The sequence below is a fragment of the Gallinula chloropus genome, assembly GCF_964237585.1.
Source record: "Gallinula chloropus genome assembly, chromosome: 16".
Taxonomy (NCBI): Eukaryota; Metazoa; Chordata; class Aves; order Gruiformes; family Rallidae; genus Gallinula; species Gallinula chloropus.
In genome coordinates this window covers 4,898,743-4,918,973 of record NC_140101.1, presented here as the reverse complement: position 1 = coordinate 4,918,973, position 20,231 = coordinate 4,898,743, and the positions used below count along the sequence as shown (strand labels likewise).

The 20,231-nt window shown below is 41.4% G+C and overlaps 1 protein-coding gene across 1 annotated transcript; it reads left to right on the top strand.

Moving 5' to 3' along the window:
• Positions 1-2,168: 2,168 nt before the first annotated feature.
• On the top strand, positions 2,169-13,170 carry CDH26 (cadherin 26; the record flags this gene model as incomplete). The annotated part of the gene is made up of 15 exons (XM_084271497.1): positions 2,169-2,180; positions 2,671-2,793; positions 3,244-3,405; positions 4,418-4,565; positions 5,210-5,376; positions 5,551-5,679; positions 7,411-7,596; positions 7,781-8,007; positions 8,641-8,783; positions 9,017-9,250; positions 9,762-9,989; positions 10,555-10,676; positions 11,118-11,192; positions 12,204-12,287; positions 12,955-13,170. 15 exons carry the CDS (start codon positions 2,169-2,171, stop codon positions 13,168-13,170), a joined length of 2,256 nt encoding a protein of 751 aa, XP_084127623.1.
• Between the last annotated feature and the right edge of the window lie 7,061 nt (positions 13,171-20,231).

Sequence of the window (20,231 nt, the reverse complement as noted above, 5' to 3'; positions counted from 1 at the left end):
GATCTATCACTTTTCTTCTCCCCTGAACAGAAAAGTGGTTCTTCACTAAGTCTTCTTTCACAAATTGCAGAACACTAAATGAATTATTTTCCAGTTCTGAAAAAGAAGAAACCTCCTTGTACCAAATAAAAGCCATACAGGAAAATGGAAAGTCCCGTAAAAGTTGTTTTTGCGGAAGCCAGGACCTTCCCCATAATCTGCCATTCACGTTGGGGTTTCTTTAGAACTGGGATTTACAAAACTTGAATGTTTAATTTCCTGCTTCTTTACGTAGTTCGCATGAAGATGTATTTTTCACAAGCTGGTTGAGAAGTTCAGCTCTAGAAACACAAGTTCATACTTGCTTGATGGCTTTTGGGTTGAAGAGGACAACCTAGCATTGTTTATTTCAGCTTCCACAGAAGCTTTTCCAGAAGCTGTTCTTGGTTCGAAGTCTGAAATGACGCGAAAGTAGCTCTCCTGGGTGTGACAGATAAAACCAGGTCTCATTAAACGCCAGGCTGCATGTTTGCTTGCTCACAAACAACCGTGCCATTTCCAAGTAACTGTCAGGGAAAGGCACGTGTCTTATTCCAGCTGTATAATAGGCATAAATGCACGGTGATGGCATGTTTGTTTTATGTAATACTGGGACTGGTAATTACAAGCAGACTGAAAAATAAACACGGAAGAAAGATCGAGCTTCGCTTTGACTCATTTCAGTTGCTCAGAACCTACAGCTCCATTTGTTTTTGTCTGACAAGGCAGAAGAGTTGGGTTGTGCCCAGGTGCCGGTGACCCCACAGTGACTGCTGAGCGAGAAGCGCTCAGCCTGCATTTAGCCCTTCTACTCCCGAGGAAGCAGCTCGCTCGGAACGGAGTGCGGGGCTGCTCCCGCCGTGGCCACCACCGAGATGCGCTGGCTGGATGCGCCGCGAGGAGCAGACGACTCGGCCCGACCCCGGTCCCGGTCCGTCCTCCCACCCCTCCGCGTTGCCCGTGGGCGGGGGCACGACCGGCCCTGGTACCTTCCCCGGCTCCTCCGCCCCGCTCCGCACCGCGCTGCGCTCCGCCGCCCGCGTCCCATGGAGCTGCTCGTCGCGCTGCTTCTCCTGCAGGTAGGTGATGCGCGGGGGACGGGGTCTTCGGCCGCACCGAAGGCATCACTGATCCCGCGGGGCCTCCGTGACCGGGGACTCCTCTGTGCCCCGGTGCCGCGCTCGGGTGCCCTGGAAGGGGCTTTCCAGGAGCGGTGTCCATCTGCCCCTCCTGCTGGGGACGGCGGGGCGTTCAGCCCTGGTGTTGGCTCCATCGGGTGCGGGGTCTCCCGCAGCGCTCCTGTGGCTTTTGCACCAGTGTTTCTGCTGGGTTCGCCGCCCTGGTTGGAGCTGTGCCCTTCGAGCAGTGCCCACGGCTGAGCGGATGCAGCAACAGCCTGAGCCAGTGCTGTGCAACTGGTGCATGTGGAGGAGCCAGGGAACTATAAAATACGCAATTAAAGCTTCCAATATAATTAAAAGTGGCTACATGTAGGTAAGGGCGAACAGGTCTTTTTCATGAGGTCCAGCAGAGTTGAACCTGGAGCAAAGTTAATAACTACTATGTGCAAGTGCCAAGTTAAAGCCTCGCTTGCTGTTTTTGCATGGCAGAGGTTTCCCGTGGGTTATAGCACGGCTTTATAGAGTAGCTCTGAGGTGGTTACTGGTGAACCCCCATTGCTGGGCAAGTTTATAAGCACGGAAGTTTTCTAAGTATTTTGTTTCTTCGGAAAAAGGGCATGGTGTAAAGATCCCACCTTTGACCAAGCCTAGTCAGGAAGAGTTGATTAATGTTTCTAGAGCCATTAGAGGTGTTTGATGGAATGAGTCATAAACCCCCAAGTTTTCCAGCAAAGGCAGTGAGAATAAGGAGGAAGGTGTGTAAATTACGTGTTAATGGCAATAGTGTAATTTGAGTCTCATCATACTCCTTTGTGGTTCAAGATTTCAATTAAAAACCAGCGATTGAAGCCAGTGCAGGAAGCTTGTGCTTTTAAGAGGGTGCCTAATCCTGCCAACTAGGGTGCAGCCACCATTCTCAACGATTTATCGTGCTCAACTGGATTAGAAACTTTAGCTCAGTGTTCATCTTGTGGTAAATCAACTATGTTTGGGATGCTGTGAGTACATGACAGTCTCTGAGAACCCGAAATGCTCCCTGGTGTAACTTTTTCCAGAAGTAGGTTTAAGACCTGCCAATACCGAGCAACTTCCAAAGCAGCACTAGACATAGAGAGGTGAAGATGAATATTCTAGAAAAGCCATAGAGAAAACACCATGACCTGTTAGATGCAGTGTCTGCATGTTCTGGGACCAGAGAAATTACTGTCCAACCTCTCATGCCAATTTGGAATGAGAAGGATGAGATTTGTGGAGTTTCCAAGGTTAGACACAATTTAATACAATGCTGTCAAAACAGGATCACTATGTTTCTGTGATTGCTTTCTTGTTAACCACACTTCCCACAATCATCTTTTTTTTCTTTCCCAAGGTTACTGCTGCCAACAGTTTTTCTCATGAAGCAGAAAATTTTGGTTTAAGACAGTCCATCCAAAAGAGGAGTATTCAGGTTTGTAGACAATATTATCTAATAGCATATACACAACTGTTAATATGTAAACTGTGATACTAAATACACTTCTTTATCCAATAGTGGGAGGGTTCTTACCAATCAGACAGTCTACGTCCTTTGAAGCGTACAAAAAGGACCTGGGTTATCACTACCATTGATGTTCAAGAAGAGGACAAAGGACCATTCCCAAAATATGCTGGACAGGTACAAACAACCTTTTAGTAACAGTTCTTCTTGTACCTCAGTAAGGTATTTATCACCACAGATAGTACAGTAAAATACCAGAGATAGGAGAGGGCAAGAACTGTGCATCAAACAGCACCTTTAAAGAAACCCAAACCAACCTTACTTGTTCAAAGTCACCTTATTTACAGAGTTGGGTAGAATAGTGTTGTGGGGGATATATTGCTCCTTTCTATGGGAAGCCGTAGGCATGCTCAGAGCAAAGAAGACTATAGAGTGGGAGAGGTAAGAGAATCATTGCACAGAGCTCTGTACTGCACTTTGTGCAGAGTACTAATGCTGCAGCCCAGAAAGATGAGTTGGCCCCATGTGCACGAGAAGGTGGGCAGGAAGAGAACTGGTCTGAAGTCTGTTTATGTCTGTTTTGTCTTCCCTACTCACACTGCATTGTGCTACTTCTTTTTCCAAAAGCTGTTCAATAAAAAATCATTTAATACATCGGTAAAATATTTAATCAGTGGACCTGGGGTCAATGAATTGCCTGAGATTGGATTATTTTCTATACAAGATGATACAAATGGACACGTGTATGTACATCGCACCATTGACAGAGAAAAGACCCCAGCCTTTAAGGTAACAAGCTTTAAAAAAATACTTTAAAATGTTTGCAAATACTAACTGCTTTCTCAGGGCTAAATGCTTCACTTTGATATGACCCTTGATCATAATCTAAAATAATGTAAAAGTTGTCCTGAAATCCCACTTATGTTACAGCCATAGTGGCCAGAACACTGAGTTGTGAACACAGAGACTCCTAATCAAGACTCTGGACTAAATAGTTATGTATGACAAAAAAGTAGGTAATACTGGAAGAACTGCATAGCTATAGCACTGCAATTTTACATAAGAGTAAGCACAGATTTATCCTTAAAAAGCAGGAAAGTGTTCATAAGCAGCAAAGGCAATAAAAGAAACATGATAACAAGTGTATGAGTGAAATATGTGAATGTGGGTTTGTTTTCCTCCTTATGTTTATTCTGTGATGATTCTATTTGTGTCTCTGGGGCCTGACTGTAGCCAATTGAGAGTTACCATTCCACATGGCTTTCTGTGCAAGCAAGGTCTTGCTTTCTATAATGGAAAAATAAATTTTGGGAGCTTTCTAGTCCCCCTCACTGGCCACATGGGTGTTCCATGGCAGACACTCTGGGATTGGTTTTAAAGCAGAAATAAGTGGAGCGAAGGAGAATTCAGCATTCAGAATGGAATCTCCTGAACATCCAAGGATGTGGAGCCAAAATGCCATAGAAACACAGCTACAGAAACCAGAACGTACTACTTAAATAAATACTTCAGAGTTGGGAAGCAAGTGTGAAAGCATTCTTTCCTCTGCCCCAGAGGGTATTTCTCAGCTCAGATAACCCAGATGCAGCTCCAGGTGCTGATTTTTTTTAGTGTTGTTTAGTGCACAGGGTGACCTTTATGAATCGACTACCTTTGAAAGGTGGAATAATGTAGTGGTGCAACTCACAGCCAGATACTGGCCAAATATGGCTGAAGCAGCTGCAAAATGAGAAGTTTCTTGTTCCATTCTGATATGTAAACGATACCCTTCATTCTGATATCTGTGGTTTTACTCATTCAGATACGTTTCGATGTTGTGTACAGAAAAACTGGTGAACCATTGGACGACTATTTGTTTTTCAAAGTAAAGGTTAAAGATATTAATGACAATGCACCTGAGTTTCCCAAGGACACATACAGCATTACAATAAGAGAGAACCACAGTCAGGGTAAGTGCCATCCAAACCAGGGATACTACTGGTTCATATTTGCTCTCTTTTTATTTCATTTGGCTTTCTATTCCTTCCTTGCTGTATCTCCTCCTTAGGCTTTACTTGAACAGTCATGGGTTTAGGGACTATATCCCATGAAGGACTATTTCCTACCTCTTGATTTCTTGTCTGATTAATCTCAATGTATATTAGCATAAGGTTGGACAGAGCCTGAGATATTTCCTCTTAACCACAAGCCAAGACTTGAACATACTAATCTGAGCTGTGGATCTGGAACCTATACACGCACACTGCTTCACAGAAGATGGTCAGACACACTGTTTTAGAAATACAAAGACTTAATCTGGATGTGTAGACATGTGAGTGTGGTGCCAACTCCTCAGGAGCTGGCTGAGAGCTTTCATAAAAACTAGTGAATGTTTTTGATAGAGTAAATTCAGGAGTGTGATAACTCTGTTGTCTAACAGTACTTCACCAGATTTGCCACCCAAATGAGGTGGAGGCCAGAGTCTTTGCAGGGATAACTGCAGCCACAGGAGAAGTTTTCTTAGGGCTTGTGTGTTCAAGAACCTGCAGCCAGGCCTGAGAAACTCTGTGTCAAGACTAAACATTTTTATTAATGTTTCAATTCTTCATCATAGATGAGCCAGTTTTCCAAGTTACTGCCTTCGACAAAGATGAAGAAGGCAGTGCAAATTCTCAGGTCTCCTATTCTCTAAGTATGCAAATGCCTCTTCTGGATGGATTCACATTTGATATTGATAGTACCACAGGATCAATACTTCTGTCTGGATGCCTGGATTATGAGGTGATATACATATGACATTTCTTATCATTTAATGCATGATACCTATTCAATACACATGACCCAGGTACAAGGGGAGGGAGGGAGAGTCTCACACCCAGCTTAATAGCTGTGACTGACAAAATGCAGGAACTGCTTCTGAACTAAATCTGGAACTTCCTTTCTTCTGTTTTTCAGACTGCCAACTCTTTCAAACTTCTGATTAAAGCCAGTGACCATGGAACTCCTCAGCTGTCATCTACTGTAACAGTGAATGTAGCTATTCAAGATGCAAACAACCACCTCCCTGTATTTACTAGGGATAATGTAAGGAAAAACATCATTACTGAGCATTCCTAGTTACAGTTCAGTCCTTCAAACTGCTAAATGAAGTCAGTGGTGGAAATAGGAACCCTCAGGCACTTGCAGAATCAGGCCAAAGCATGTCCAAAAAACCTTCCTGTGTTAGAAGAAATATCTCTTAAAAATGTGCATAGTAAGAGAATGGTTGACTATTGAGAGTGATAAATGTTGTTAGTTTTCTCTGTACAGCACTAGAAGGGTTTTGTCTCACTTATGGGAAGGATGCTGCCAGACAAGCTTTACCTAACATCTGAGAAGCTAAGGTGCTGCTTACAATCTGTTCTTGAAAGATCCTAGTTTTGATTCACAAATACCTCAGTGGCCCTACACCTGCTTGCCTGCAAACTCAGTAGATCTTAACGGGGCAGTGAGATGTGGTAGCAACCCTTCACCTGGGACTCTGTGAGGGTGCTTGTAGAGCATTTGCTGTGTGAATGGCAGCAACTGAGCCTGCTTGCTGGCAGGAAGAGGGCTCTGAGGAGCACTTCCCATTGGCAGGAAGATGTTTAGCCACCTCCAGGAAAGCAGAGCTCCATCACACCAATGACTACTTGGCAAGACAAATGCCATAACTCCAAAAGTCCTCCTTTTCATCCTTCTTCCCTGCAGCTGATATTGTTAAGCATGACATCATACGGTATGGAGTATCCCTTTGGTCGGTTGGGGTCTGATGTCCTGGCTGTGTCCCCTCCCAACTCCTGTCAAGAGCTGATATGTGTAAATATTTGAAGTTGTGAACAGTAAGAATAGACACTGGGTTACAACACTGAGTCCAAAGTTACCTATGAAAACAAACACACTTACCAGTGTGTTACTATGGCAGGTTCCTACCTGCAGAATGGTGTTTAGAAGACCTGAGGGAAAAAGGTTAGATAATCTGCCAAAACAGGTTTATATAAGAAATCTGTGCCTCATCCTCATAGATACCAGTCTACTAAAATTCCCATCCTTCTCACAGCAGTGATATGTTCCCTCTGTTCGAATACATGTATTATTTTTTACAGCATTTAATAAAATTGTCATGGAAGGACAGTATTAGTTACTTGGTAGAAGGCAAGAGTCTGAGTTTTCAGATCTCAGCCAGTGACCAACTTATGTGAAGAAAATAAACAAAAATTACTTTTTAATTTTTAACTTTACATACATATTTCTGCCTTAGGTAATTTAATTGGCATTTCTTAGCCTGTCCTTGGAGTCCTAGTTAGGAAACTGGTGCTACATTGCATGACCAAAACCAAACCATTGTGAGAAATTACCAAAAACCTCTCAAGTATCTCAGTCCTACAAGGTCAGGTATATCACATCTGCAGACTAATTCTAGCTTAAACTTGTATGTACCAATCTCTTCTATATGGCAGAAGACAGTCCTGGATGAAGAGCCCCTGTGGCATTTGTGGGCCTGTTGCTATAGTCAGTATTAGGAGAGATGAGTAGTATCTTGGTTTTGGATGAAGGTCAGGTTTAGTAATAAGGTCTTTATGAAGTCAGTGGGAATGTGTTGGAAGAAAGCTCTGTAACTCACATGGGGTTCTCTGATGCTGAATGGGGACACATGAACCACCAGGGACAACGATGCTGTGTGCAGAAAGTAGCTTCACATGGTCTGATGGTCGAACTCAGGCTCAGAGCTGGCTAACAAGCTTCTTCCTCTTGGGGAATAGAAATAACCCTTGTTTCTTTCCTTTCCTCTCCCAGTACCAGCTGCAGATTTCAGAAGGTCAAGAGTATCCATCTGTTTTACGGCTCCAAGTTGAAGATGAAGACTCTCCCAACACCCCAGCTTGGAGAGCAAAATACAGAGTAACAAAAGGCAATGAGAAGAAACAGTTCTCCATTGAGACAGATCCAGTCACAAATGAAGGCATTTTAAGTCTTATTGAGGTAAGGAGCAGTAATAGATGAGCTACAGCAATGTGTAGCATGGCCAGTCTGATTACAAGACCAATAGCTTGGCATCTTTGCTGAGTTGTGTAAGCTCAGCTCACATCTGGGTTCCAGGTATGTAGAGAAGACTGCCAAACCAAAGTTCAAATTTGCTAATCATACATTTGTCTGCTGTTTTCAGCCTCTCAACTATGAAAACGACTCTGAGATAAGACTTGTCATTTCTGTAGCAAACGAAGAACCTTTCTTCTCCTGTAAAAATGGCATTGTGATGACCTCAAATCTAGAATCCACATATACAACGGTGAATATCAAGGTCTTACAGTTACAGCGTGCACCTAAGTTTCACCCTCCTATACTTATTGTCCAAAAAGAAGCATCAATGAAGCCTGGGAGAATATTTAGAAGGTATCCTGCCACATATCAACATGATGTGCCAAATAAGATAAAGTAAGTGGAGATACTTCTAACTGTCAGATTAAGAAATAGCTTAGGAATATAAAAAGGTTTTCAATTTTAATTTGGTATAGATATATATATGATTATACATATGTATCTATAGTTAGATGAACATAGAGGTGCAGGTTTACTATTGATGATAGTGCAGATCCAGAGAGCTGGATCTCTAAGAGACAGTATAAAGGTACAGTCAGTCCTTGTTTGCTCAATGTTTGTTTTCTTCAAAATAGTTTTGCCTGAAACCAGGTTGCATTATTTATATTTTAGTTTTGAGGACAAAGTTTTAAGCTATAGAAATTACTATGGTATGGTTGGCTCGCAGAATGGCAATTTGATGTGGAACTGAGATACTTTCTTAGCTTTGAAGGTTCTGTACAAGACATGGGGTCTTGTATGAGGAAATGTTTGTTGGCTGTGTTGAAACCTGCAGCTTGTCATGGTTTTAACAGAAGTAAGCACCACAAACAAGTGAAAATACCTACAGAGCTCGAAAGGACAAAGAAAGATGCAGTAGGAATTTTCTCTTCTTCATAATCCACTGAAGAAAATACAACATTTATAACATTTTCTTTTCTTTTTAAGATATGAACTAGCCCATGACCCAGATGGTTGGCTGAGTGTGGATGAGAATTCTGGAGTTCTTACTGTGGCAAAAGAATTTGATCAAGAATCTCCTTACGTGAACAACAGCCTGTACACCATCATCGTTCATGCTGTTGATAATGGTAGGTAGCCAGTCAGAATGTATTCAAACAGTATTCGGTCTGTTTGAGACGAGGTGCATGTTAGATGTAAAATGACAGCAAGACTAAGGATCTAAGTGTGGAATGGCAATGCAGAATACCCTAATTTTTAAAACTTGTGCCTAGTAGGATAATCCAGACAGAGATCCTGCCCACAGACCAGCTTTTGTCCATACCCACTTAGGAGTTTTTCTGTTTCTTTTGCTCCTATCTAGGTATTCCACCACAGACTGGGTCTGGCACCATCCTGCTTTACTTGTCTGACATTAATAACCATATGCCAACATTAGTGGCTCCTTCTTTAGATGTATGTGACAAAAAGGAAGGGACACCTCTCATTATAAAAGCTAAGTCTGCTCCGGTCCATTCACATTCTGGGCCATTTACATTTGAGCTGGCTGAGGACTCTGAAGACGTGAAGCATAACTGGAAATTAGGAAGCCACTTCGGTGAGTTCTTCCTTTCATATCCTTCATGAGAAGTTCATTGTCACTTACGTATGCTCTAGTTATTTCACTGTCTCTTACTTTATGGTTTGTTTCTGATTAGTCTCAGTGAGACTGAAAGGACATGGAAGAACAGCTCTCAAAATATAATGTTACTGGAATTTGAGAAAAAAAGTAACATTGTTCTTCATCCCCGCTGGGGAGAGGACCAGAAGCAATGTGCTCATAATGCAGAAAGGGGGATAAGACAGCTGAGGACCCACTTCTGCATTTGATTAGCTTCCTAGTAAATTCTAGTGCAGCCATGCCAGAACATAGACTGGGACAGACCTCTTTGCCCAGAAGGCTCAGCAAGGTGATAAAGAGGGATGTAATTTTGTCCTATTTACTATCATGCATTAGGGTTGGAAAAAGTATTTGAAATTGGGTGCAAATGAGTTTCCCCATAAATGGACTGTCCAATGTTGGACTTGTCTCTATGAGTCTTGAAATAATTTTCTTGTCTTCTTTTTAGGGGAGTCAGTTGAACTTTTAATGTTAAGAAGCCTCCCACAAGGTAGCTACTTGGTACCTGTCATTATTCAGGACAAGCAAGGATTTTCTACAAGGCAGAATCAGCATGTCAGGCTCTGCCTTTGCCCAGATGGACATACATGTGAAGATTCACCACTTCCACTGGCAGCAATGAGACTTGGAAGTGGTGCCATTGCAATTATAGTGACAGCTTCCTTATTGCTGCTGGGTAAGTAACCTTCTAACTTATGCAGGCAAGTCACCTACCATCTGCCCCTTGGATCTCATTGCAATTGCAGCTCATGAAGACGTGCTAAAAATCTACCAGCCTTAACAGGAAAGACCATTTACCTTAATGCAGTGTAGTCACAGTGTGAGCAGTTAATACTTGCACTCTCCATGTGTTCTGGTCAATGACCTGTTCTCTCTTCAAATTTTAGGAAGACCTTAGTTTGGTGGTTTTAAATGCAGCTCATGTTGGCTGCTGCTGAAGAGATGAACTACTGGTTATTGATCTGAAGCAAAAGTGAATAGATTATCTGACCACTATTTCTCTGTCTACCTGTAAGTGATCTAGTGTGTCTGTCTGCTCAACGCAGTGCTTTGTGGAGGCAGCAGCTTGGATCTCTAAAGCAGGCTTAGCACCCCAGACCAGGCATCGTGTCCTCCAGCCACGTTGCTGGAGGTTTCTGAGTTCGCTCATTTGGAAGTGAGCTGGCTACCAACCCACTGTACTGAGCCACACAGATCTACTCACAGTGCCCCTTTCACCATGCTCTTTCTTGTTACAACAGCTTCCAGTCTCCTACTTTGCCGGTTTTACGTGCCAGGAGCTAAAAGCAAAGCCACTCTTCCACGTCAAGGTGAACAAACTTTAATCAGCTACAATGAAGAGAGCAGAATGTCTTTGTCTCAAGTAAGTGCACAAGCATATATTCACAGAACCCAGCCAGTGTTGTGTGGCTGACTCTGGTGCTTGTCAGCTTTCTTATTGTGTTTCTTGTGTTTCTTCTGGTTTTGGTATTAAGCAAAATAAAGCCTTTTTTTTTTTTTTTTTTGAATGCCACTAAGCATACCTGGGAAGTGCTGTTCTGCAAGGGCTGGATAATGCTGCTCTGGTGACAGACTATTATCACTCTTACCATTTTTTCAGCATCAGCAGGACCTTCCCAGGTGCCTCATCCTACTGATGGATCCAAGAGATTAGGAGGCATATAATCTCTTGTCATGCTGTACATACTGGTGTTTTCAACAAGGAAGGAAATGAAAGAGAAGAAGAGAATAGTCTGCAAAAAAGCGTGATCCTTCACAGCCTAGTTCAGTTTTGTATTAATACCATCCCTCTCCCTGTCTGCAGGCTAAGCTGGATATTACAGATCGTGTTGCTCTACCACCTGTGTCTGTGGAGGCTGGAAAAGTGGTGACTGCTGAGGTAACTGCTTGTTTCCCTTTGTAAATGCTCTTTTTTATACCACAGAAATCAGTAATCCCAAGAATGAGGTTTGATATTAATAATAGTGGGAAGACTAATGCGGTCGAGTTCAATCAGAAGATAAGTGTCACGTCCCACTACTATTCAAAGTACTGTTGACATTTTTTTTCCGGTTTGAGATTGGCACTTCTTGTCGTTAGTCATTATTCTAAATATTTGGAAGTGTAATTTATCCCAAAATTCTGTCACAGTACCCAATTTGATACGCACAAGATTTTATTCGGTTCTTGGTATTAGTGACATGGAACCATCATTCTTCAGATATCTCTCAAAAACATGCTGGTCAACATCTGCTTAACATGCTGTCAAAGTGTGGGCAAGATTTATGAGTATTTTTATAGGATGTACTTCCAGGGATCTGAAGGCTTTTGAGTTTGCTCCCTGGATTTTTGTACCGTATTCTCTAACAGATGTCTACTGTAAAGAATGCCTGAAGGAAATTCTGGTCTACATCAGTAGGTGACTGCCATGTGTTCTCTTCATAAGTATGTAGTAATTACCAAGAGACTATAAGAACAATCTCTGTAGCAGAGCAGGCCAAGAAAATGTAAACCAGTCTTTGTTATGTATGTGAGAACCCAATTCCACAATCCCTAAGACTGTAGCTAGGAGCTACAACTACCTGTGTAAGCAGACATTGTAAAGTTCTGAGGTCATGTTTGGTGCCAGTAGCAAAAAGGAACCCAATAAATTTAGAGGAAGAAACATATTTAATTACTGGAGATTATGAAGCAGCCTACAGTTGGTGACTCCGTGTGTTCGTGCAGTGTGTACTCACTCGTGAGAACAAACAGTCCCTGAGCAGAGAAGGCTGCTGTGTAACCAGAGAAGGGACCACGAAAGGAATGGATGTAACAGGGAGAAAGACAGTTGGATTTATTTGTGTCTGAAAGAAATATTAGTAGGTGACACTATGCTGGTCAAACCTGAGGTACTATGTCTGTCTTCCAGGATGGCCTGTATAATAGTTACAAGACATTCCAAGGAAAGCACCTTGATGGCATCATACAGATGGTGGACAAAACACTGGGTCAGGTAAGAAATGAATGTGGAGTCCCTCCTTTGACTAACTGGCTTGTAAGAGTAGGAAAATAGGTTTGCAAAAGGAAAGCTGTGATGGTTTCAGCTGCTCTCAGCCCATATCTAAGAAGCATTTCAATCAAAAGTGAGGGATAAGCACTGGGTAAACACTGAAGACTCTTCCTTGTTGAATATGTCTTGTCTCGTAGACTTTTTGCTGTCTCTGGCTGGTCAGCCAGCAGTTACTGCAAGGCTGAGGTTTGTCACCTGTAACAAATTCTTCAAGACAGGGAGGTGGGGCTAAAATGCTTCCTGTTTCTGTGTGGGGTTCAAGTTCAGTTTCTTGCTCTTTCACTTCAGTGCTAGCAGGGAAACGCTAGTGCCATGCATTACCAGTTCACCGACCTGACCTCCTAGCCTCCTTGGCCAAACTGCATGCCTGCAGACAGTCATGTGGTTACCTGATAGCCGGCCAGCCCAGGGCAGATCACATGCTCCTCTCTGCCTCATCTGTACTCTCAGGTGCTTATGAAAATAAAACTTCCCTTATCACAGAAAGACTCATACTCTTTACGGCAATCTCCTGGTTTACCTGCCTGATTTGCATACCATTAATTCTTTTAATTTCAGAAGGGTAGTAGAAACTTCCATAATGACTTGCATTGTTTCTTCCCTTCTTTAGAAATTGTATTACCAAGACACACAGGAAGATTATGGGGCCACGTATGAACCCTGCAGATACACTGAGGAAGGAGAATTAGAGCGAAGTAACTCCTTCTACTCTGTCTCCAGTGGCAATGAGGACTTGCCTGTTGATTTTTTGAGCACTCTTGGACCCAACTTTTCTGCTCTGGGAGAAATCTGTTTACATCATTTAACTAATTTCAGAAAGCTGTGACCGGGGTGTTGCAAAGGCTTCTGGCAGAAGCACAGGCATAAGTCAGGAAGAAAGAACCATCTGCACTTCAAAGTGTTGCAGTATGTTTGCACCATGTGTACCTGGCTTTTTATTCTTCCTGCCTGCACTGTCTGCATGCCTGCAGATGTGATGTGTCTGGAAGGTCCACTATACTCTGAAGAAATGATAGAGTGATTTTGGTGTATTGTGTGTGCAGCCTTAACAAATAGAAGACCTGAAATGAAGGATCCTCAATTTAGTATGAAATGAAGGATCCCCAATGTAGTATGCAAAGCTATACAGTCCTTTCTCAAGTAAGCAGGCTGTTTAAAACCAACATTAAATTTATTACAGTGCCATGAAGATCTGAACTAATGGTCAGATCTTTTATTTCTCTATGACACTGCACCTCTACTCTTAGTGTGACTGTGAATCACCTGAAAGGACTGCACGCTCCTTGCGTTTCAGTATAAACCAGGCATTTATTTAGTGCCTGCGTGCTTATGCTGCTATCTGCTGGCTGTTAGTGTTATTACACTATTGTAAATGCTAAGGAATTGCTGACAAAGAATGCTTACTCTTTTCATTCAAATAACTACCTTGTCTAAATTAGCTACAAGTGACCACGATGAAGAAATTAATGGTTTTTCTCAAAAACCGTTGATAAAACAGATTAAATGATAAAGAACAAATGGTATCCTAGACACAGAAACCAAGGATGTGTTTAAATTTTGTGGTTTGAATGGAGTCTAGTGCACAAGTCCTCTGAAGAGCAGCTGAGGGAACTGAGGCTGTTCAGGCTGGAGGAGACCAAAGGGAGACCTGATCACTCTCTACAGCTACCTAAAAGGAGATTGTAGCCAGGTGGGTGTTGGTCTCTTCTCCCAAGTAACAAGAGATAGGACAAAAGGAAATAGCCTCAAGTTGCACCATGGGAGGTTTAGATTGGATATTAGGGAAAATTTCTTCACTGAAAGGGTTGTCAAGCATTGGAACAGGCTGCCTGCCCAGTGCAGGGGTTGAGTCACCATCCCTGAAGGTATATAAAAGATGTATAGATGTGGTACTTATGGACATAGTTTTGTGCTTGGACTTGACATGGTTTTGTGGTTGGTCTTCTCCAACCTAAACAATTATGTGATTCTATGAGTGTGTGCAATTGACCTGTGCTCAGTTATAGCATGATGACTACTGGTGTTACAATGCAGGAATGAGGAAAAGACAGCTCAGAAGATAGTATTATGCTTTTAAGTAAGTTACACAGGCAGTAAGAGATGGAATTAATAACAAAGCTGCCTTCTCTTCTATTACAATTCTATGCTAAAAGAAAAATCGCTTGTCCAAGGCAGGCACCAAGTCTAGTATCTAAGGCAGTGTTCTTCTGTTTCAAAGTTTACTTAAACAACAAATTATGATTTTGCTCAAATCTCTTTGACTAATAGTTCAAGGCTGGAAACTTCAGTCAAGTGTGGCAAAAGTGCATGGTAGGCAGCTAAGTTATCTTAAATGCCATCAGTAAGATCTGATGAATCACTTCAAATAAGGCCAGTGATCTAGCAGCACTGATAATAACCAAGATGATTTTTTTTATTGCAAGCTATAACCATATTGGTGCAATTAGAATTGTGCTGTGTTTTGCTATTTCTTCTGAAAATCATTGAAGATTAAAAACAATAAAGAAATTATCCCGTGTATTTATCATTTGTGTACTCGTGGGTCTGTAGCACCAAACATGAGATATGATCAGACCCACAGTTGCCAATGTCAGAAAAAAGTTGTCTCTGCCTTGCATGAAAAAAAAGATTTAATGAAAAGCTACTGTATAGCAAATAAAAATGTTCACTGGGGGTTCTTACAATCATGTACAATGTGCCCATACAGGCAGCTACATTCGTTATTTCAGTATCTTCAAGGATTTACCACTGACACACACTAAGCTAATATACCTTCCCAGCATCGTTGTGAGGAAAAGATGTAGTAGTGTTTACACTTAAGTACTCAGAGCAGAATGAAGGTTGAAAGAGCCTCCTTGGTTGACCACAGTCACACAGAGAGCTTGCAGCAAACTAAGGAATGGCATTTAGCATGTGTCTTCGCTTTCACCAATAATGACCTTTACAGCAGCTTTTTATGCAGTTCCTACTGACCAGACCTGAGGAATATGCACTCTGCTGTGTACCAAAACAGTACAGAATCTTTAGTATATAGAGTCCTGGAACAAGCAGTGATGGAAGTAACAAATAATTAAAACCTTCATTTTACAGATAAGGGACTGATGCATAGAAATCACAGCAGCTCCCATAATCAAAAAGATTATGGAATGCAGAATGGATTTGAATTTTCAGAATCCCCTTTTGGCACTGTAATCACTGAAGTATCATTATATTCATAATTACTGTCAAGCCCTGTCACTTATGCAATTACCTGGACAAAAACACTCCTCCCTTTTCTCACCCAGCATTTGCAATCACAAATTTGGTGACACGACACATGAACTCCCGTTAATGATCACATTGTTCGTTGATCTTACCTAACTATGGTAGCTGTATGTACCATGTAAGCTTGTAATGAGGTGTTCAGTTCATCAGAATGATTGTTCCAATATCTTAAATGTCACTGTGTGCCTTCCAATACCAGGAGTACTTTTATGTGGGAATGACAAAGCATGCTACAAACACCTACATAACCACTCAAAATACTGAAAGCTCTTATGATCCCTGCTGCCAAAATATGGACAGGTAATCTGGCATGCACAACTGAGGGTGTCTGGACACCAGACAAACTCCAGGGAGGATCCAGGAAGCCTGGCACTGTCTGTGTCTCCGCTCCATGCAAAACCCAGTGTATGTTATTGATGGCCTCAGCTCATGCTTTGCTTGTATGCAAGGGCAGAGGGACTGTGAGAAGTCTGGTTTGTTCAAGGTCTGCTTTAAACTACGAACCTTCATGGCTTGCTGTTTAGTAAATGCTGGTGATGGGCTATAGTGTTTCAATTACCTGTTCCCAGCGAGAGGTCTAATCACGATGCCTGTGAATCCCCATTACTTCTGGCCCCTGCTGTGCCCGAGTCAGTGGGAGTCCCAGCAGCACAAATGTTTATCTCGGCACAATCTTCATCTCTGTCTTTGTTTTGCCTCATTTATAAAAATCTTACTTAAAAGTAAATGACACACAATCAGTAAAGGGGAAATTAATCACGCTGGAACCAAACTTCTGACACTGAGTTTTAAAGGAAACAAGAGACTGATCATAGGATGGCTCTACAGAGAGTGGATGTCAGCACGTAAGCAAGAAAATCTGTCTCAGACAGAAAGCATTTCCCCTGTCTTCTATTTCCTCTACTCTGCTGAGCAATGGAAGATCCCCTGGGATCATTAGGCTGCCACAGGAGGAGTGTAAGTTTTAATCAAATCTTTCTGTGCCAGCTTGGGGTCATTTTCTCCCTTCTGAAGGATCCATTTTTCCTGATCAAGGTATTACAACAAGTCATTTAAAGGACAAATAAATGACAAGAGATTTCATAATGGAAGAGTAAACCCTGTGCTGAATGGGCTATAATTAGTTCCTTCTATTAATGCCTTAGGTGGTGTTGTATTTCACAGTCCTAATAATTAAACACTTAGTAACAGAGTGTTGAATTAGTGTTTTAAAAAACCTCATAGGCCATGCTGGAGACTTTTCTCAAGGTTTTCTGAGAGCAAGCAGGGAACAGACGTTGTGGCACTTGGGGTAGTGGCAAAGTTTCTCAACTCAGTTCAAAAGCCACTGTCACCTTCAGAGAAGCTGAAAATAGGTTTTTTCTTTCTTAACATGTGCTGATGCTGGAGACTGAGAATAATGAGAGAATTATGCCATTCCAACAAGGCTTTCCATTTTAGCCTGTAATTGCACTTGGATGGGGAAACTGGTGATTGGGGAGAAGTGAGGGAAGACACATGCAAAGTGCAGGGAAGCAGATGCTGTACCATCATGTCCTCATGCCATTTCTGCTCTTCACACTCCCATTATTTCACACTTTTCAAAAGTGATGAGAAGTCTTCAAAATGGAAACTTCTACTCTCCTGTGCTAACACTGTTAGTGAAACATGGCACATTGACCTCCATCTGACCAGTATACTTTCCTCCTGTCTAGAATAACAGTAGTAATTACTAGGAATGACTTAGTTCTATTCTGAATGCACTTTTCTTAGGGGCTGGTACATTTATCAAGAAACAGAAGGCACTTGGAAGACGTGAATACTTAATACTTCAGATGCCTACTTGGTTTCACTTAACACTTGTGGTAGGAGTCTACTATTTCCAGTTTCTCTGGGAGCTGTGATCTGAAACTCAAACTCACAAAGTGTGTTTTACTCTGAAGGATAAATCTACATTTCTTCCCCCTTGCCTGTGTCATATCTCTGCAGCTGAGAACACTCAGTAAACACCAATTCACCAGGTAACCATTCAATACTATGGAAAATAAGAAACTGAAGCTACAGAAGACAGTGGAGGCCCTTCAGCCTTTTTCCCTGTTCCCTAAACAGATGTAATTACCCAATGTGAGGTTTGGCAAGAGTGAGTTAATGAATAAATAAAATAGAGAAGCTTAAATTTCCAGAAGCTCATAAACACTTGCAGCAGAATAGTAACAGTGTCATGCAGCAGAGTTATCTCCAGTATAATATTATGCAACGTGACTAACATTTATTCCTACTTCGTACTTATCCCCAAGAGATGAAGGCCCAGTCTTTTGAGACTTTTCATTGGTAAAATATCAGTATAACAAGTATTTTTTCTGAAACCATAACTTCACTAAATATATCAATATTGTTGGGACCACACTTACAAAGATTTTTTCTGTACAACCTACTGATTATCCATGATAGCTGAATATGGTATGTTTTTAATAATTCAGTAGTTTTTGGTTTATTCTAAATCCTATAAAATAAAATAAGAAAGAAAATTACTTCAGGGATTCAATTAGTAAACTATTTCAAAGCATTGCTAATTACTAATGCTTGTTGACAGAGGTTTTTCCTGTCTAATGACAGTTCTGTAATTATCCAGAAGATGGCATAAGTAGGCCAGCTATCCACCTTCCAGTACCAAGAAGTAAAATTGAGGAAGGCTTACTACTAACATTCTTATTTCAAAACAAATCTACTTATGAAAATGTGTATTTTGATATGGTCAGTGGAGGTTTTTTTCATAAGACACAGCCCTTTCTTCATCAGCATCATGTTAGGAAAGGACCACTTAAAGACTACACAACAGTACTGGGAAAAAGGAGCCGGGGGGGGTAGTTTGAATGTCTTAAGCAGATATTTGTAATTTTTTGCATTAGGGTATGTCCATTATATAGAAATCTTTCTATTTACCCACTGACTCTTTGGATGAAGAGACAGCAACAATGACTGATAGGAAAGCTATATCTGTATTTTTGTGTCTGTATTGTACTCTGTCTAGCACATTTCATTGTTTGTTTTTCCAAAGGGTTTTATTAAAATAATTTCTAAAAGTATAGAGCATATAGGAGAATCCATTTACACCACCAAATGAACACTTCAAGCACAAAAAGAGGATTTGTTCTTGCATCTGGCCTTCAATCTGTAACTTTGCACATGAGCATTTACATATTCCAACATACATTTTCAGTATTCAAACCTATAAATCCCATAAATGAAAAAGATGCTCTGTACATGGCAGTAATTGATACTTCAAAGAAGAAACAGGAATTAGGGAACATCATTTTCCCATCTTTTCTTCAGTGTTTTTAAATGCCTAAATCACAGCTCAGGGAGCCTGATAGTGCCAAACTGTAGTTCTTGACAACACAAGAATACTTGGGATTAGTATGAAATTTTCTCACTTGAAACCTGTCTGTCACACTGAGGTTATTGTCCAGAAGTGAAACCATGGAGAAATGCAATTAATCAAGCAACCCTTCTTGGACCTTGGGTCAAACCCTGATTATGCAGATGCTAAAAGTGATCTCTATAGACTCTGTGTTCACATTTTCTTGCATGCAATGCTGCAGAATGTCATAGTTGAAGCCTCACCTTATGAAAGGCCAAAGCTGGGTTAGTAGAGTTGTTTCAAATCAGCTCTGAGATACATTAGTTCAGTTACATAGGGAGATTTGTAAACAGCTGGCAAGGCAAGTGTCACATTTCTAATTTCTGAATTATTTCCAAGGAATCCTTAAAGGCAAAATGCCTAGGATTAGAAAAGATGAGCATATTAATATAAAAGAGAAGAAAAAAAATGAAATGTACCTATTTGTTTTAAACTGTAGATCATCACTGGACTGTTCCTCCTGACCTCCAGCAAACATCTGTGAATCTTAGTCTACATTTTGTATGGGCAGGTGTCATCTTCAATTCCTTGAAACAGCCTGAAACAAGAGGTAAGAAACATCAGCTATGGCCAGGACTATCATAGAAACCTCAGGCCAGTTCAGCTTGTAATGTTGCCAAGAGTGCTGATTAGAATAATACAAATGCCATCAACCTATTGAATGGAACTGCATTTAGACAAGATACAGAAGAGAATAGATGATTGTGGAAGCTGTACCAACAAATCTTCCAAAGAACATGTTACAGGTTTTTATATGAAAAAAAGCATAACAAATGTATATTACAAGGCACCAGCACTCACAGTTGTTCCTAGCAAAAAGTCAACATAAAGAAATGGCTTTTAGCATAGAAACTGGAGTGTGTTCTGGATCCTGAAAAGCTGCTGACACCGGCTGTAACTGATGGAAAACCAACAGAACCTGTCATCTCCATGTTATAGTACTGACAGTATAAAAGGTATTTTCATTTAGAAATTCATTTGAAAGCAGCAGTGACAAGTGAATTCCTATTTCCATCTACAGTGGAAAGAATTTCCCACTCCAGTGCCTGATCCTTCTTTCTATTTTGTTAGGTAAAATCTAGAAAGGTTCTAGTAAAGCCAGTATGATCAAATGGAGAGGATGGGGCCCCATACATTTCTTGGTCAGAGTATCCGTGCCTGTGACCAGGACATCCTTCTTACAGATGCCAGCGTGACATGGGAGGAACCAGGATGGCATTTGG